The sequence below is a fragment of the Pungitius pungitius genome, chromosome 8, assembly GCF_949316345.1.
Source record: "Pungitius pungitius chromosome 8, fPunPun2.1, whole genome shotgun sequence".
In the NCBI taxonomy this organism is placed as follows: Eukaryota; Metazoa; Chordata; class Actinopteri; order Perciformes; family Gasterosteidae; genus Pungitius; species Pungitius pungitius.
The window spans coordinates 21682810-21701020 of NC_084907.1; the positions used below are offsets into that span (position 1 = coordinate 21682810).

At 41.8% G+C, this 18211-nt stretch overlaps 1 protein-coding gene across 6 annotated transcripts in view; it reads right to left on the reverse strand.

Annotated features, from left to right (window-relative positions):
- cadpsb (Ca2+-dependent activator protein for secretion b) overlaps nucleotides 1-16840 on the reverse strand; it is a 52586-nt gene extending 35746 nt beyond the window's left edge. For 4 of the 6 annotated variants that reach the window (XM_037448261.2, XM_062564074.1, XM_062564073.1 and 1 more), the window contains exons 1-3: nucleotides 16187-16839; nucleotides 4927-5040; nucleotides 3354-3686 (exon numbers count right to left, since the gene is read on the reverse strand). In XM_037448261.2, coding sequence (XP_037304158.1) covers nucleotides 3354-3686; nucleotides 4927-5040; nucleotides 16187-16522 — 783 coding nt within the window. In that variant the 5' untranslated portion in view covers nucleotides 16523-16839. Of the gene's footprint in view, nucleotides 1-3353; nucleotides 3687-4926; nucleotides 5041-16186 lie in introns of all 6 variants that reach the window. The other 2 variants (XM_037448255.2, XM_062564071.1) reach the window with 1 other exon arrangement.
- Nucleotides 16841-18211: the final 1371 nt, after the last annotated feature.

Consider the following 18211-nt stretch of genomic DNA (forward strand, 5'->3'; position numbering starts at 1 on the left):
ATCAGGCTTCAGGAATTTAATCAGCCATTTGAAATGAGTGAATAATTGGGAGTCCTCTGGTGTGAATAAATATCAACGATTCAACACAGAAAAAAATAATCAAATATTGAAATAATCGATGAGATGGTTCATTAGCTGATTTTAAGTAACGCTTTTCCTCATCATTTAATAATGTAATAATTGTGAATAAATAAGACTGCTAAATAATCTATATATGTTATGTTGGGATGTGAATAATTATGATACAGCTATTTTTGGACATCATTGAGAAAGTAATTATATAATTCATAGTCATTAATAGAAAGTTTCATCATCCAAACATGGCACCGAGTTGACGACAGCAGGAACACACTAGCTAGCGGGTGAGTGAATGCACAAATGAAGCAGTGACCTCATCACCCCTGACGCTGGCAGGTGCGCTCACCAGAAGCAAACTCAAAGAATTCTGTCCCGCCCTTCTGATATACAGCCTGACAGAAAAAACAACATTTAGTTATTCTCAATAAATTATTTATGAAATGCAACGTGCTAAAATCAGGATGTCTCATTGCATCCATTGCACGTATTAGCCAGTGTGCCTCTCTGGCTATTATGACCCACAATGCTGTGCGATATATCAGCAATAGTGTCTAGATCTGATGAACCAGAAAACAACCAGCTGATGAAGCATCTCCAAATTCAATGCAACATTACTTATTTTGGAAAAGCAGCAGAGGTGCTAGGTGCTAAAAGCAAGTAGAACGCTGGCTCTACTTTCATAGCAGTGAATAGCGTACAATGCCGTGTCCGTTCTCTTTAAATACATCTGACTTTCAACACAAAAATAAGGTCTGAAATGTCACAGCCAACTCATATCACACAGTAGTGGTGGCCGTTACCATCTATGATGTTTCAGGCTTCTGGAGACAAAATAGATCCAACAGACGGGTCAATATCAGTGGACAGAGTAACTTGCCTTAACAATGGAAGTATCCGAAAATGCTTTCTCAAGCCAATTGTGATAATATTCAAGTTATCAAGTTATATAGAAGTCCACTTCCACTTGATGATAAATAAATATAGGCCAATGAAATGTCTTACTTACTCAAATAAATCATAAACTCGCATTGCAGCAAACCAAACATTTACACATTCTTCCCTGCAGAAAATCAACATAATGTTCTTGATAAAAATGAATTATTTAATTGAATTTCCGGGATTCATTATTTCCTTTCATTACTTAACAAGCACACTAATAAACTTGTCAAAGTAAGGATGACAAATCCTCAATAAGAAGCGGAAAGTTGGAATGTGTTGGCGTGTTGGATGCACACTGTTCAGAGCGCGCCGTACTTTCATTAAAATGTTTGTATAGTAAAGTCACATTTGCTTAAAGGATTTGTAAGAAGCAGAATATCTTTTCATATGCTCATTGAATGTCTTGACTCTCGTCTAGACAGTTGCACCACTGTCCCTTGAACTAGAAATAAACTTTACCACCGCCAGGGATTTCTCTTTATTTTAGAAAATGTTATAGTTTATAGAATTGTGGTTTTGAGAAAAACGGCTTTGTTACGTAGTCACGCGTAGCACATTTCTTTGACACTTTGGCTAAATAAGTGCAGGCATCAGGTCGCACAATCAGAGTCTGGCTGCTGCAGTCGCTGGCCGTACCAGTCGAATCAGTCCGTCATTTCCAGCGGCTGCATTTGTTTCGCCATGAGATCGGAATAGAGCAGCAATTCTTTCTTTGGATGTAACTACAAAAAATGCAAATCCCCGGTGATAAGAGAGAAAGAAAAAAAAACGTGATTCCGACTCCCAGCCAATCCATGAAAACCTTTTTATCAAATCCCAGCAACCCTGAGCCCATGCTGACTGTGTGAGGACTCCATTGTCTAGTCTGGTATATATGGATGCTGCTGCTGGCCCACTGAGGAGATACATCTGTACAGTGTGATAGATTCAAGAGAGAGAGAGAACTGAAAGAACAGCAGGAAAACAAGCCAAAATAGAAATGTGTATTCTGTTTGTGTGATCAATTTTAAAGACATGTCCCCTTTTCGCAACTATAACCTAAATTTGTGTCCTATTGTTACCTACTTGTCTTCCCCAAATCTGCATTGCTGTGCAGTATTGAGCTTTTTTGTTGCTCTGTGAGGTCTGTGAGGCGTTATTTTATTATGTTCTGCATGCAGATTTCTGACAGGATACTAACAACTCTGCTGCCAGCACATTAAGAAAAACTAGGTTAAGCATCTTCAAAGGCTTGGGAAGAAAACTGCAGAGTGGATTCAGAGGTGATGTATGGCACCCCAGCAATAAAAGCATCTAACGGATGAAAACTCTGCAGAACGGTGCCCTTATTAAACTTTGCCAACGGAGACATTTGAAAAATCTAATTTGTTTAACAGCACCTCGTGCCATCTGCCCAGATTTATACAGCATATTAGCAACTGTTGGAAGAAGGATGATGCCTGGTCCAAAGAAATTCAGCATTTTAAAACACACTGGCTTCCAAGAGGTGGGCCCTTTGGATCTAAATTAAATTAAGAGGTAGGTTTTCTTATGCATTAAATGATGAGCAGATGTAAATATGTCAATTCCTCCCCCAAATCCTCTCGTGGGGAGAATTCTAATCAACCTCTTGAAGAAAGAATACGTTAGTGTGGCTTTCGGCATTCCCACAGAGAGCAGTAAAGCACAAAGACAGCAAGGGAAGGAGAGTTATGTCTGACACGAGCCCCCTGTGTCCACCATTATCCGTCTCCAATCTAAACATATCTTCTTCACAGTGAAGCACCGCTGGCCTGGAATCAAGAGATATATCTTGAGGAGACATTTACTTTTAAAATATGTCCATTAAACTCAACAATATTGGTATCTTGTATTTGGTAGACACTAATAAACAAAGATATAAATTGGGTCATTAAATCATCAACTCGGGTCAGTTTTGATTAATCAAGTCATCAAACCAAATGATACAATAAAAGTGTGATCATTGTTAAATATTTGTCTCATATATATTAATATATAGAGTATATCCAAATTTCAATGATCTATTTAAAAGCAACAAAAACTGACTTAAAAGTAGCTGGAGGCAGCAAATTGTTATTTTGTTTAATTAAACCTCATTAATAACTAATTCACAATTGAAACTGCTGGAATCGAATTATCTGTTAAACAACAACACATTTTCACAGCTCCTAACCCATTCACTCCAGATCCATAATACCATTGCTGCCCCTATTGTAACCACGAAAAAGATGCTTTTATTGTGTTAAGAGTGAAAAGAAAGTCAATGCTACTTTATTAAAATATCCGCCCACCGACACACGGAAACCCTTCTGTCACACACGGGCCCCAGATCTCACCTGACAGGCTTGATAGAGCAGCTGGTGCTCGAACTTTTTGATGCCGAGAATGTTCTGGAACATCTCGTACAGCTGGTCCTTGCTGAGGATCAGCTCGGAGGCCGCGCTGGCCGTCATGCGCTGCTGCGCCTTGCGCGGATCCTCGTCGCCGCGGTAGATGGTGTCGAACTTGGCCATCCAGGAGCTGAGCACCGTCTCTTTGCTCAGGCCGTCGATCTCCGGGAGGCTGCGGACGCGCTTCTCGATGTGCCTCTTGAACACTTCCCTGAAATCGTTGGCCGAGAAGCCGCCACTCTGGACCATCTTCGCCACGCGGTCGCTCTTCAGGAACACCTGCAGGGCGATAGACACCAGGCTCAAGGATTGCAGTTGCAAAGACTTTTCAAACAATTTCATAATCATAATAGCTGTTCTGCTATTCTGTACCATTCTGTCTCCAGCAGAATAAACTGTTCTTGTTAATTGGGGGAAATGATAAATCAGCGGCATGTATGTAAAGCCGTGACTCAAAGCTGCATTCTGCCTCGTGCTAAATGACAGCCTAACAGGGACAGAGATGGGCGAGGCTGTATGCTGACAGCCTCAAGTGGAGTAAAAACCAGAGCTGATCGCTTTGTCGCTTTGACAGTCACATTTAGTTCTTAGCGTCCATTATGGCAAAAAGGCAACGACCACGGAGCCGAAACATTTCAGCACACTGGTACATTACCGACGCACCGGCACAGTGTGTCTCAGAGGATTGAACACATTTAAAGGCTGAAATTAATAACATGCTGGTTCGCACATTCCCCCACCGCAACATTTAGTGCGACTTTTTGATTATTATGTTAGAATATGAAGCGTTATTAAGGACTTTGATGTGACAAAAAAAGACCAACAATAAATATAATTACCACAATTCTGTTGACGGCCACAACACCGCATTCAAAAGTGTAGACTAATTGTATACATGCATAGAAATATTAAATATATGACAAAATAAACCAAATCTCCAGAAACTGTCACATACAGTACATCCTGTAATTAACTTCCACACATATGTGTTTTTTCCTGATGGTTCATACTCCAGATGTTCGTGGTGGCTGTCCTTTTTTTCCCGTCTTGGATTTGGCCTTCAACGTATTCCACTCTCTGCGATGCCGTTCTTACTGTGTGCGCGTTAATAATGACTCTTTTTTTATTTGCAGAATGAAAAGTGAGCTCGGTGAAGATAGCTGTGTCAGCCACATGCTCTGACTCATAATCTGTGCAGTGAAAAGCTTCAGCCACCATTTTACCACTCAGGCATCCGAACGGAAGGATTTTCACATGGAATAGCACGACAACCGATAAGTGCTTTAAAAAAAAAAAAAAAGTACACTGAAAGCTGGTTGTTTCTGTTTTGAAATCCACCGCTGAACCAATCCAGAGGATATTGTGCACTTACGATTAAAAAAAATGTTGATCCCCTAAAAGCACACACAAAATAAATGATGCGTTTTTTGTTAAGTAGTTAATTTGAAAGCATCACGTCCCTGCTCTTCAATAACAAAATGTGTGTAAATGTGCTGCTGTGGTTGTAGTTTGTTGGCACCTCATTGAAGCTCTGCACGGCATTGATGAATGCCTCATCTGCCACAATCTGCGTATCTCCATTGAGGAAGGCCTGGAAACGATCCTTGGTCTGCTGGAGCTGCTGCTTGGTAATCTGTGGAAGCAAGGGCAAAGAGAGGTCGACTCAGCATTAAAGCCAGGGTAAGACATTTGTTTAAATAATATTTCATTCATTCATTATATCAACCCATTTCAGTCACTTATTCCGGGGCGAGCAGAGTTGCCAAAAAATCCCTTTTTCTCAAGAAGCGCCCTAAAGCTCAGGATATTCTCCCTGGCCAGGTGTGACGTGTGATCCCTGTAGTGTTTCCTCAAACTACTCTTGCATTTACGATGTTTTTATCTGAAGGTACGCAGGTGGCAGGGAAGCAGTCCTACTAAGTGCCAAAACCAAATCATCTGTGTACTAATGCGAAGGACCAGCAGCTCAAATGCTCTAAGCGCCTCATAATAATCAAATGAGTCTGATACGGAGCATGCATTACTGCCGCTTAAACAGGAAAACTTTCAACCCTTTCCACCATTGTCATGAACTCAGATTTAGTGCAGACACCCCCACCCTGAGGAAGGGTTAAAATAACTTGCTTTTTCATCTAGTGCCATCTTCAGATAAACTATATTAAATTGTATCATACTTTAGTTTATACCCAAAGCAGAGCTCAACAATAAGGAATACCCAAGTGCCTAGGTACTCATCCGACTGGGTAAGTGGTAAAATATGATTAAGCAGAGGTTATGTTTTTTAGCAGATAATATAAGCAGCCATGGAGCTTCCCTCTGATCTCTGGTGAGAGTTTCCACACGTGTTGCACTGTACCGATACGCTTTAGCCAGAACTCAGTCACAAGCTTCGGTCTTTGAAGGTATTTTGTAGCCACCAACACAGTAAATTGAAAAAGAAAATGCATTGGCCAAGGTAAAAGTTGACTTTTTCAAGTATTATTCTGATCCCCCACCATGTGTGTTAGACACCAACACCATCTGTGCATCCATCATATTACTCAAACACCCCCTCTAGTAATGTTTAGAAAATCAGGAGTTCATTTAAGATGATATTTCTCTGTCAGAGTTTAAAAGGTGCACAAGAATGCAGAGGTAGAAACTAGACAAACACACGCCAGGTTTCTTTATCTCTTTTACACTAAATACTCACTGCAAAGCCTCACAAATCACCGAATAGGCCAGTCCTACCTTTCCTGATTCACGATGACAAGGAATCAGTGACTCTCAGGATGATGCACCACTTGATGTCCAAACATAAAAGATGCACCCAACGGCACATCAACAACATCAGAGATCAATACGTGTACTCCTGTTTCAAGGTTTCAGGTTTATTCGCATTCGCTATAGCAACCGTGGATGTGCGATAAAGAGAAGGTGTCGACCGTCTCTGCCATTTGTAAAGAGCGCCGTTCTCAAGGAACATCCTTGAGCAAACATGTGAATATTTACGCTGGTATGCAAATAAATCAGGTCTACAGAGACTCTCAGAGCAGGAAGTTGATATGCTCGTCCTTGGTTTCAGGGGTCAAAGAATAAATACAGCACCCAGTTTTCACTTTGCATTGCCTTTCATAACATAAGGAATATGAGACACAGCTCAGAGTAACATTTACTTATTCAACTTCCCTTACTTTTAATGATGAGAATGTGTTTCCTATTTAATTCTGGTGCAATCAAGGTTGGCCAATTTTGTTTCTGAACGGGCTTTACAGTCTGTACAGCGTACGACATCCTGTCCTTGGACCCTTCTGAAAGGAAAAAAACTCCTCCCCCCCCAAAAAAAAATAAAATATTTGAGAGCTCAGGAGTGAAACTGAGGATGGATTTCATAGGATCAACAATTTAAATAAAAGGAAAAAATAGGAGGAAAATGTCTGTATATCTCCTCAGGCTTAAAGAGCTACAGTCACCAACATAGAGAACGAAATGGGTAATAAAGTGAGGAATAGACTGAGACGGTTTTTGCTGCTGCCGGGCTTTTGAAAAAAGGCACAAAAGCCGACTTGAACCGAGGTGACCGAAATGTTTTCGGGCAAAGCAAACACTTCCACCAACAGACCAGAGGTCATTGTGGCTTTCTTAAATAGAAACTCTGGCAAATGGCGACTGCCTCTCGGTTTATAGCGTCCAGAAGGGGATGACTAGATCACTCATCACTCATCAGGTTCAATGCATGTTGTTGAGGCGCCATAATTAGTGAATAATTACCCAATAATAAATAAGCAACTGTGATAATAGATCAATTCATTTAGTTCATTTTTCAAGCTAAAGCTGGAGCCTCTCAAATGTGATGATTTGATAGATTAAATCAAATATCTTTTGGGTTTAGATAAATAAATTAGCAATAATTGTAAGACATGGCTGTGAGATCTATAAAATGATGGTTATACAAGTTATTTATTTCCAGTGGAAAGAAGGAAAAGGATAATATTATCACAAAAAATTAAAATAAGCTTCAGGGTATTGGCAGTCATCCGACACATTTATGTTTTACCTGAAGGTTTTACCAAGAAAGGTCAATGCAAATAATTATGGTTCTGGTGACAGTTTTATCTCAGCCGATTTGACTTTGTGTGACGACACACCACTCGTCGTGTGTGTTTGTGTGTGTCGTCGTGTTTAACCGGTCTTATGGGGACTGAAATCTGATAACATGGTGACACTGTGGAGACCCGCCTTTATTACGGGACAGAACGGGAACAATTGTGTGTCTACATAATGTAATAGGGGGAGACTTGGTTTAACGGTGGGGTATGGTTAGATTTAGGGTGAGGACGAAGTCATTATAATATCCCCAGAAGTCATGAAAAACGAGAATGTGTGTGTGAGTGTGTGAGTGAGCTGACACAGAAGTACAAAGCAAAGTTTAAATGTAAATCTCAGCCGCATAAAATATTCATAAATTTCAGTTCTGCATGCTCTTTGTTTCACTACTGATTGACGAACTGTGTTGATTAGTAACCAAGTTGATGAATGAGAGAAAATGCGGGTTTCATCAGTATTGTCAGACTCCTGGTTTTCCTGCTTTGCTCTCATTGATTTTTGCTCCGCGGCTCTTATCAAGATTGCAGAGTTACATCGTGATTCATTGGCTCGGTATAAGGTGGCCAGTGACATTAATCACCTTCACATATCAATAGGCATTGAATTGGCTTGATGTACAGTAACTTTATTACAGTTCAGAATGACTATGGATTAATTGATAAAAGGTGTGGTGGTGACTGATTCAACAGTCAAGACACTGTTGAACAATTAACGGTTTTTAAAAACTATGTTCAGCAACATTATATTGTTTGTATGTTTTTAAAATTTAAAAATATAAAATTATAATTTCCCACATATCCCTATTTAATAAACAGTGTGGAGTATATAGATGGTACAATATAAAAGAGAAGCTTAACCTAATTATAATCTTTAAAAAAATAATGTATATTTACCATCTTAATGTCAAATCTGCCCATTTTTAGCCGCCTCATGTCAATAGCTTGTCTTTAGTAATTATCCCTTAAACCAAATATTACATTTCAACTCAATTCTTTGGTCAATATCTGTAGTTTAGGTTGTAATCATCCTTTTATAGAATATATAAGAATAACTTTTAACTGTTCATTAGAATTAGACCAAAGGGATGCTTGTTGGGGTAAGGACTAGGGAAATAACTCAATCTAAAATGTAATTTGTGTATGTAAAATTAGGCTTTAACATGCAATTTTATTTACAATGAAGAGACCAACCATCAAAATGTTCAGGATACACACGCTTCTGAATATAAAAAGAGGAGTTCACTTTACCTCCATGAGATCAAATCTACAAAGTGATGATGGAAGAATATCATGCAAACTAAATGTCAAAGTGAGGTTACGTCTGTTCGCTCAGCAGAGAGCAGCCTACTAATGCTGCTGTTGTTGTTCAGCAAACATGGTACTGTTGAATCCTTTCGGCCGGGCAAAGCCTATTTCAGTCATGTTGCAGATGACACCACCGGCCCATATCTGAGTAAACAGGAATACGAGAGCATGACAGCTGCACAAAATCTAACAGCAACAGACCTCGTCAAACACACAGCACCAGCATTGTGTGCTGACGAGGTCCAAAAACTACAATTATACAAAGGCAGGTGCCCAAACTATTATCTTCAACCAGACACGCTCACGTAGATTTGTTCTGACGGCAGACTCTCTCTCTCACACACACACACACACACACACACACACTGCGTTGTGTGAGTAAATACCACTCCATCGGGCTTGTAAACAGCCAGGTGCGTGTGCGGGGGGACAGAGCTCGACACACAGCAGAGAGGCTGCGTACATCCAGCCTTCACACACGTTTTTCGGGAGCTGTAGCATTGCAGATACGTGCAGCAGAACACACAGCGTTCACGACCCGCCATACGCCCCCCCCCCTCTGTGACAGACATCCAGTGTCACGCCACCAACTCACAGGCAGCAGCCACACAGCTCAGCTGGTTCGGCATTGTGCTTCATTCAGTTGTGGAACAGAAAATAAGCCTTTGGCGTCATTTAACCTAGAAGGCACTCACGAAATGTTAACTTCCATACAGATAGAATGTGGTCAATGGAACCAATTTCATCAAGTAAGTCAAAAACAATCAAACCGATACATTTTCACTTGAAATACTGATGTGGGAGTCTTTTGTTTGGGATGTCTGCTTTTAGTTTAAAATACTTTTTATAGATTTTTTGGCATTGTTAGGTTTCCTTTGGTGTAGCGTTTCACCCATCAGATGGTCAGAAGCACATTTTTATATTCTAAATGTCCTATGTTGTGTTTATCTGTTGTGTCCTTGTGTGCTAGTGTGCTAGTGTTTCTCCGAAATGGCTAACAGTACTGCAGAGCAGTACAAGAGTAGAGTACACAAGGCATAATGTGGGTTGGTATCTCTGTGTGATGCTGGTTCATTACTCAAGATCATCAAGATCATAAGATATAAATCCTTTCCTTCCACCATCCCATCACAAATCACTTACTCTCTTCTTCCCTTCATGTAATGAATCTCTCTCACTCACTCTGCTTTAAAATGGATTATCTTTGTCTTTAATTGTGAGTATAACAGCAACGTGCTTGAAAAGTAGTGGAAAGAGACCACACAGTTTACATTAATAAGACATTTCAAACATGTTATTTCCTTGAGAGTTCAGTAACTCTCTTCAAGAACATACGTACTGTGTATGTTCAAAATATTTCAGCATTCTCACGATGCAACTCCAGTGACGACAGTTCCATGGGATATTTGGGTGTGTTGAGGTGGTAGCAATGCTTAGCTCTGCGAGCCTTAGAGACGAGGAGCGGCCTACACATCACATGTCATTTGATAAGCTTCGCAACTCAACACCAACAGATTTATTTTGTTCTCAATCTGTTATTCTTCAGAAATAAACAACACTGAAGTGCAATCACTTGATATTTTATCAAATTTCTCCTTCTGGAGCAAAAAAGGCATTGTGCAACTTTTTCATATAACGATATACTTGCCTGGTACCAGACCTGACATGAAAGTATAACTTTGCTATATATTGTGAAGGGAGAGCAGAAAAAGGAATGAATGCGTTTGTTGGTTTCAGTTGTTATCTCCCTATTTACATATTATTATTTTCTTGCAGCGTTGGTGTATGGGCAGATAATGCTTTTTCTTTCATTTTGAATGAGAAGAATACAAATGCCCTCTGAAACAGATAGAGGTGTTGATTACTTTTCAATAGAGAAACCTGTGACACACAACCATGCGCATTTAAACAAAGACACCTGACCAACAGCTGCCCACCTTGATTCAACTTTCAAAACACAAGCACATCCCCATGTTGTGTTGAATAAAGAAAGTTCATCAACGTTTGAATGCCCACTGACTATAACTCCCATACATAAAAAACCCTTTATAACAATAAGAGAACACTATCTCATAATGAGGGGGGGAAATGTCCCAATTACAGTGCACCAAAAACGTTTGTGATTATAACAGTTTGAGAAGAACATGAAAACACAACGCACACACTGATCCATTTGAGGTGTCTCCAGCAGCCGCCCGACTTTAGCACCTACTGACGCTTCAAAGACACAATGTAATGTAATGTTGTTAATGTTATCATCTGGCGGGAAGTAAACCCAGCTGTTTTATTATGCTGTAAATATCAGCAGCATGTTTTTGAGAGTTGGAACCATTAGCTGATTGATTAATTAGTTGATTGAGATGATAATGTATTGTAACTATAGGACAATCAATTAAGGGTTTTGATGTTTTTGACATGATGCTTGAATGTTTGAATGTTGTTAACGCTTAATTCTCTTCCAGTTGCTTTACAAACCATAGATGCTAATGTAAAATTTCCATTTTCCATGTACTTGCTCGGGATTTCTACTTTTATTAAGTATTATTAATGTTCAGCATTGGGAGCATGAAGGGATTATATAGCAACAAAACAAAAAGGATGACAGGAGCCCTGCAGATTAATCTGTCTCAACCCATGCATGCAGCATTAGGACATATTAATAGTTCATAACCAGACAATCCTGCTTCATGTCCACAGAGTGTGACCTTCAGAAAGCTTGGGGCTCTTTTTGTGCTGTACCACCAGGATTAAAGTTGAGCAGATGATAACTGTAGATGGTTATTAACATTTGCCTACCCAAGTTACGAGGCCCCCTTGGAGCGCAGACAAGCTCTAGTCTCTCTATGGAGACAAAGGTTGTACGATAATGAACAAGTAAATACTGTATTTAGAGAGAGAAAAAGACCCTTTGTGAGATGTGCTTTTAAGCTAGAATACAAAAAGATATCTTTGTTCTTACATTATGCCACCGTGAAACTCAAAACATTGTAGGCTACATTCGTTTGGAAGCATACTGCAGTGTAAGATTTGCATTCCTGCAGGTATTTTTCTTAGTAAATGATGTGTGCCCTGTGTGCAAATATCAGATCACATGACTTGATTATTCAAATGCACAAGTCAGTTTTATTTGAAATGTGATGGGTGCCTGAGAAAGATTTTGGTATTGTTACAGATAAGATATTAGCCTCCCCTCCTGGTCATATGCAGACCGAGGAGACTTTTAATTTGTGGAGCTGGGATTCGTTCCACTTGGCTGCACAGATTGTAGGTGAGGGGGCATTTTGCCTGCTGCTTTTCATCTGTCACCCTTTTAGAATGCACTTTCCTACCATTGATGAACACTTTCAACCTTCAATAACGTTGCTAGAACACGGTTATTCTGCAGCACCTTGATATCTGGGACTTATTCTGGGACGTATTCTTCCGCAGAAGCAATCCGCTTGTTTTATGATGTAAACTCAAAGCTTCCCTTGTCATTTCAGGCAAAAAACTATTTTAAGATGTTACATAAGAATGCAAATTAGTTTAATGTCATTCATAAACTACAGACAGGAACGTTTACTTTTGCTCTCTTTTTTTCGACATTACTGTGGGTTTTGTGGGAATAATGAGTTTGAGTAGATTCACCTTAATTATCTCTATATTTCCATTTCCATTGGTCACATATAATCTTTCACAAATGTCCTCTGGTTGTGTTCAAGGTGGACAGGACAAATCAGGGGCATTGACAAAAGTGAAATAATCTATACATTATGATTTTTAAAACCATGCAGTAAATGAGCTGGTAATTAAAATCCTTAATGCACATATTCTGGATGGAAGGTATACTTATGATTTTTTTTTAATACTAATTTTATTTATGCCTCTTTCAAAGATGCCGGTTTAATCATCCTCTCTCTTCCTGAGCTCTGTCTTCCAGTTTTGATTCCTCATTTGTTCATATCATAAATGATATCACCATCTTCATCCACTGAATAAAGGTTAAATGAATATGTCCATATGTGCATTTTGACACTGTGATTGACTATAATCTTGTAAAGTATTTCTAATCTCTGGTGTCTAAATTGATGCACTACACACCTCCGCGACCTTAAGATAACTTTACATTTCACTCTTTTTCATATAAATTCATTCAACAGTATTCTAATCTGGCACCATTTGTCCTGGTTAGATATATAGTTTATCTTTCCAAGTCAAGTCTTGTATGGCAGTTCCGAACACAGTGCGTTTTCATAAAGCACAATTTTAAAAACAATTTGCAAGACAATTGTTACGGTTCAAACTGAAGAACACGCTAGGTATCCCGGTCTGTATGAAGCCAGTGGACATCGGGGCACAATACATCTCAACAGCATCAACACTAACGTTTCAAACTCCACCGCGTCACTGTGTCACGGGTACCACTGTTTTCCATCCACTGTACTTCACATTCACATCACACAACCTGCAGTACAACTCACAGCTCCTCTCCCCCAGGGTATCAACGGCCATACCGCGCAGTATTAATAGGCTGAGCCAAGAGGCAGTCTATTAAGGAGGCCTGCTGGCAAATGGGTTGATTGGGTCAGAACATCTTCTGGACATCGCTCTCTCTAATTGAAAAAAATCCTGAACTGCATGTTATTCAATTGAGAAATACTCATTCAATGTGACCTGTAGAAGCTATATGGGCTCGGGTAATCGGATTGAATTTTCAGCATTTTGAGTGCTGATGTTTGCTTCTGTTCCATCTATAATTCAAAACTGCATTGCACAATATCAGAGCTTTTCAGTTTTAGTTTGGTTGTGATTTTGAGAGGACAGCCGTGTGCATGACTTAGCAATGCTATGATTATGCACACGAGTGCTAGCAAAGGAATCAAATTTGACTCAAAATCCCAAATGCCAACCTTCTGGTAGTACTAAAGGAAAAGTCACAAGATACAGAGCTATTAGGATTCATCCTCCTGGAGAATTACAGTTTTTGCCGATCCATATAATAACTGTTTGAGACATTTCAGTGGATACGTTGGAATATTGAACTACTGGTGGTGTCAGGTAAAGTCGGGGGTTCACCAAAGTAAGTTGACTTCATCCTTTGGGGACCACGAATGAAAATGTGTTGCAATCTATGAAATACTTCTTGAGACATTTCAGTCAGAAACAAACAAGTGACAAACAAGCAAAGGGCCGACATTGGCATCATGGCCTTTCCTTCTGAATCATCCTATAACTTCATTCCACTGTACACACTAAATGAAGAAGGGGAGCCATGGACATCCGGACATCAACTGTGATGCTGTATTTCCACGATTTAGACCTCCAAAATATATTTACAACATGTTTAGTAAGAGGCACCGATCGGTGCATGTTTTTCGCAAGACGCTTAGCCTTACATGTCAACACTTGTGACCAGTCAAATACATGCAAATACCTTCAACCAGCAGATGGACAGCGATGTTCGACTGATGGAAAAAATACTTCCCTGCCCCTCAAAAAGGAGGCCTGTTACTGCCCTATTGTGTTACCCTTTCACAAGGTTACAGCAGTACGTTTCAAGGAGCAGCAGCAGTGGAGCTTGCATGCTCTGCTGCCGGGCCTGTTTCCCATCACTGCACTTTGTGTGCCAGAACTTCCAACTGCGGATTATCATGGAGCTACTCCACATGCCTCGCTGAGGCCTTTAAGTCTTTTTATTACAGAAATTGCTTGAACATATTTGTGTGACGACTTATCTATAGTAGCCGAAATTTGAAAAGGACTACAAATTAAATTGTGCAGGGGAACCTACAGAGAAAATATTGGACCAATGTTGAGAGGATATCTTAGGTTTATTTTGTTATAAATAACCTTTACAAACAATTAATGACTATTGTACATTGTTATGACACTTTAAACGCACACAACTGTCAGACTGTGTTCTGCGTTGTTAAACATGCGTGTATATATATATATATCTTCTGATTGGATTGTTTTAAACCACAGCTAATTTTGTCAGTCTAAGGCAGACTGTGACGGACCTACTTTGAGTTCCTGGTCTGACAGCAGGCCTTGGATCGTTTTTCCGGATATTCACTCAGCAGCCGCCAAAGGTCTGTGGCCACTGAGGCTACCAGGCATAATCGTGCTTTACTAAGTAGTCCTAAAAAAAGAAATTGTACTACAAACAACCAAATAGAAACACCGTCGTGTATGCCTCCCACATGCACTCGTATGAGTCAGCAGAAAACAATTCAGACCATATGGCTTAACTGCACGAGAAAGAGGAATTGTCAGCAGGTTAAACAGAAGCAACAGTTTCCTTGCAAAAGCGATAGATGATGAGTGATTTTAACTGAGCTAAATGAATCCCAGGGCCACGCTGAATGCCACTTCTGCTCAATGACAAACCACGGTCTCGTTGAGCCACGTGTTATATAGCAATATAAAGGCAGCTAAGTGTTGATCGTGTGCATCTGTAACGGCATTTGTGCCTCAACAAGCTTTGGAACACAAACTGCAGATGGACCATGTTGGTGTACAAATGCACATTATCAAGGAGAAGGAACCGAGGCCAATCAAATTCACCTTCCCTCGGTGGAGAGCCTTTCAATGGTGACTTTGAGAGTAAGGACATCATGACCCAAAATTGGCGTCAACGTCACTAGAGCCTCACAGCAGCAACGTGAAGCCTGGATGTAGGCCGTGTCTCTTACACAAACTATGTTTACTTATCGTACAAGCAGGACCTTCAGAAGAAAATAGTAAAATAAAAAAACATTTTATTGTTTATATAATTAACCAGTCGATAGGAGCCTCTGCAGAGGAGAAGGGCCATTAAGCAAGCCTCCTCGAGAGGTTTATGCCTAAAAGTCACCTTGGTGGCCAAATTGACGGGATAAGTGTTGGCGCAAACGGGTTAGAATTTGGCACCCGCCAGGAAGGCAGGTTTTTATCCACATCACAGCTGCATACCTATAGAAAAGAATTCTGTGATTGGCTAATAAGAACAATGCCATTATTTTTTTATAGCCATCCACAATAAACCCCCCTTTCAATTCACGGGCTCTGAGATTAATCTCACTTATGTGCTAGTTTCTGGAGCCACATGCACTGCACTCTGTCTGCAGCCCTGCTGCAGCCTGCCATGTGTGCTTTCACTACCCGGAGCTCGCGGCGCCTTTATGGGATGCTGTCATGCTCCGAGGATTTCAACGTTTTGCGTCAAAAATCAAAGTAGTTTCAACGGGTCTGTGCTGGATCCGTGCGTTTACCGGATAGGCCAACCCCCCCCCCCCCCCCCCCCCCCCCCACCCCCCCTCCTCCGTGCTCCACCGTATGTAGGTCATCAATGACAGCATCTGGGATATGCAAGGAGGCATTTCGTCACCATGTGGGTATTAATCATGCATTTACACCGAGGAGCCTTACCTTCTGCTGTCGCCTTGCCATATCCGTGGGCTGCTTCGCGTTGAACGGGTAAGCGACGCACCGCATCACAAAAACATACAACTGCAGCTTCTTCTTACGGTCTTCTTCCTCCCTCTGCATCTTCTCCAGGTCCTCTTTCTCCTCGCTGGCGGCCGACGGGCTCGGGCTGGTCGGACGGGCGCTGCTGCGGCTGCTGCTGCTGGGCGCCAGTCCGCCCGAGCTCTCGCTGGTCCTGCTCGGAGAGATGCGGGTTCCGGCCTGCGGTGCCATCGCCTCTTTGCTTTCCTCCTCCACTATCCCATCCGATTCCTCCTCGCTGGACGATGGATCTAACATCCTGCTCTAGAGGGCGATGCGTCCCCACCGATATCCGAACTTACAATGTTTTTTAAATGTATGCCCCCCCCTCCCCCCGCCCCCCCCGCCAGATGATGGCTGTCTTACCCGTGCCTAGATGTCATTAAGAAGATGTGCCCAAAGTCAAGACAGGGTTGGGCCCTTAGTTGCAGGCTACTCGCTGGCTGGGGGGGATGTCAGCAGCACAAGTGGAGCTGGAAGAGGTTGGTTCTGCTTCACACTGAGAGCTTCCTCCGCCTGCGCCGAGCACTCGTCGATGCTTACGTATCTTCAGAGTTTTATTGGCCAGTCACCGCTGCGGATGTGAGAGGGGGAGGTGAGAGGAGCGCGGAGGGGAGGGGCCGGGGGAGAGTAGCGTGGCCTACAGCTGAGGGGAAGGAGAGCGGCTTTCTCTCTCTCTCTCTCTCTCTCTCTCTCTCTCTCTGTGAGAGCGGGCGATGGCCTCTCTCTGCCAGGCAGGCGGGGACGCGGGGCTCGCGCGGGCGCGCGCCCGGAGCTGGCCGCGGTGCTGAACGCAGGGTAAGAACAGAGGGTGAAGGATGCGCGACACGTCCTTAATCTCACGCTCTGCAGTGGTACACCTAAGATGGCTGCCACTGGATTTCTCTGATATTGACATTGAAATGGGGCGCATCATTTCAGTTCACGTGCAGCTTCGGCGCGCGGGGCATTCAGATTAGTCGGTGTAAAATGTGGCTTTTGAGTCCCCCCCCCCCCCTGCTGCAAGCTGGTGAAGGGTGGAGGAGCAAAATGAACACATGACCTGCCTCTCTGTCGAGGGCTGCTGCTCATGAAATTCATTGTTGCAGCATGTGCTGGTGTCTTTGGCTGCAGTTACATTATTGACATCTACTTAACAGAGATTTACATCTTCAGGTGTCAAATAGTGTCCATCCAATTAAATTAAATGTTGTGATTTCTCTTTCGTCCCCATAGGTTTTTTAAAATTTAAAATTAAACCCAAATGATCCTCCTGGGCCTCTATTGGTCCCCCCCACATTCCACCTATCACCTTTGAAATGCAATTGCATTCTGTCTCCTCCAAGTTTCCATTGAGCCCAAACACACAGCTGACTACAAAGGCAGCTTTATGTGAGCTCAGATGTGGAAATGCTATTACGGCCACATGTTTTGTACTCTAAACTAATTTAATAATACACAATCTAATGCCGAGGCATGCTTCTGTGCAAATAAATCCACAACAATGTCAGATGGGTCGAGCTGGTGCAGGTCGAAGAAGGCAGGCAGGACTCAAATGCAGGATTCAGTTTTCCGGAATGTGCTTTTTATTCAACACAAAAAACTAACAGAAGCCAAAAGAACGTGCACCAACAATGACTGACGTTAGACAATGACGCGACAAGGGACAACAGACACACAGGGCTTAAATACACAAGGGAGGTGCAGGTGATTGGACACAGGTGGAAACACTCAGGCAATCACAGGACAAGGCAGGAAGTGAAGTTAACCCAAGACCACAAGGAACATGAAACTTCAAACTAAAACAGGAAGAGAGACCAAACCGTGACAGAACCCCCCCCTCAAGGACCGAATTCCAGACGGTCCTAAAGGGGAGCAGAACCGGAGAAAATCAGACAAGGGGAGGGAGGGTGGGGACCCGACGATCCTGGACCGCGCGGGGAACTCCGGGTGATGGCGGCCATGTGT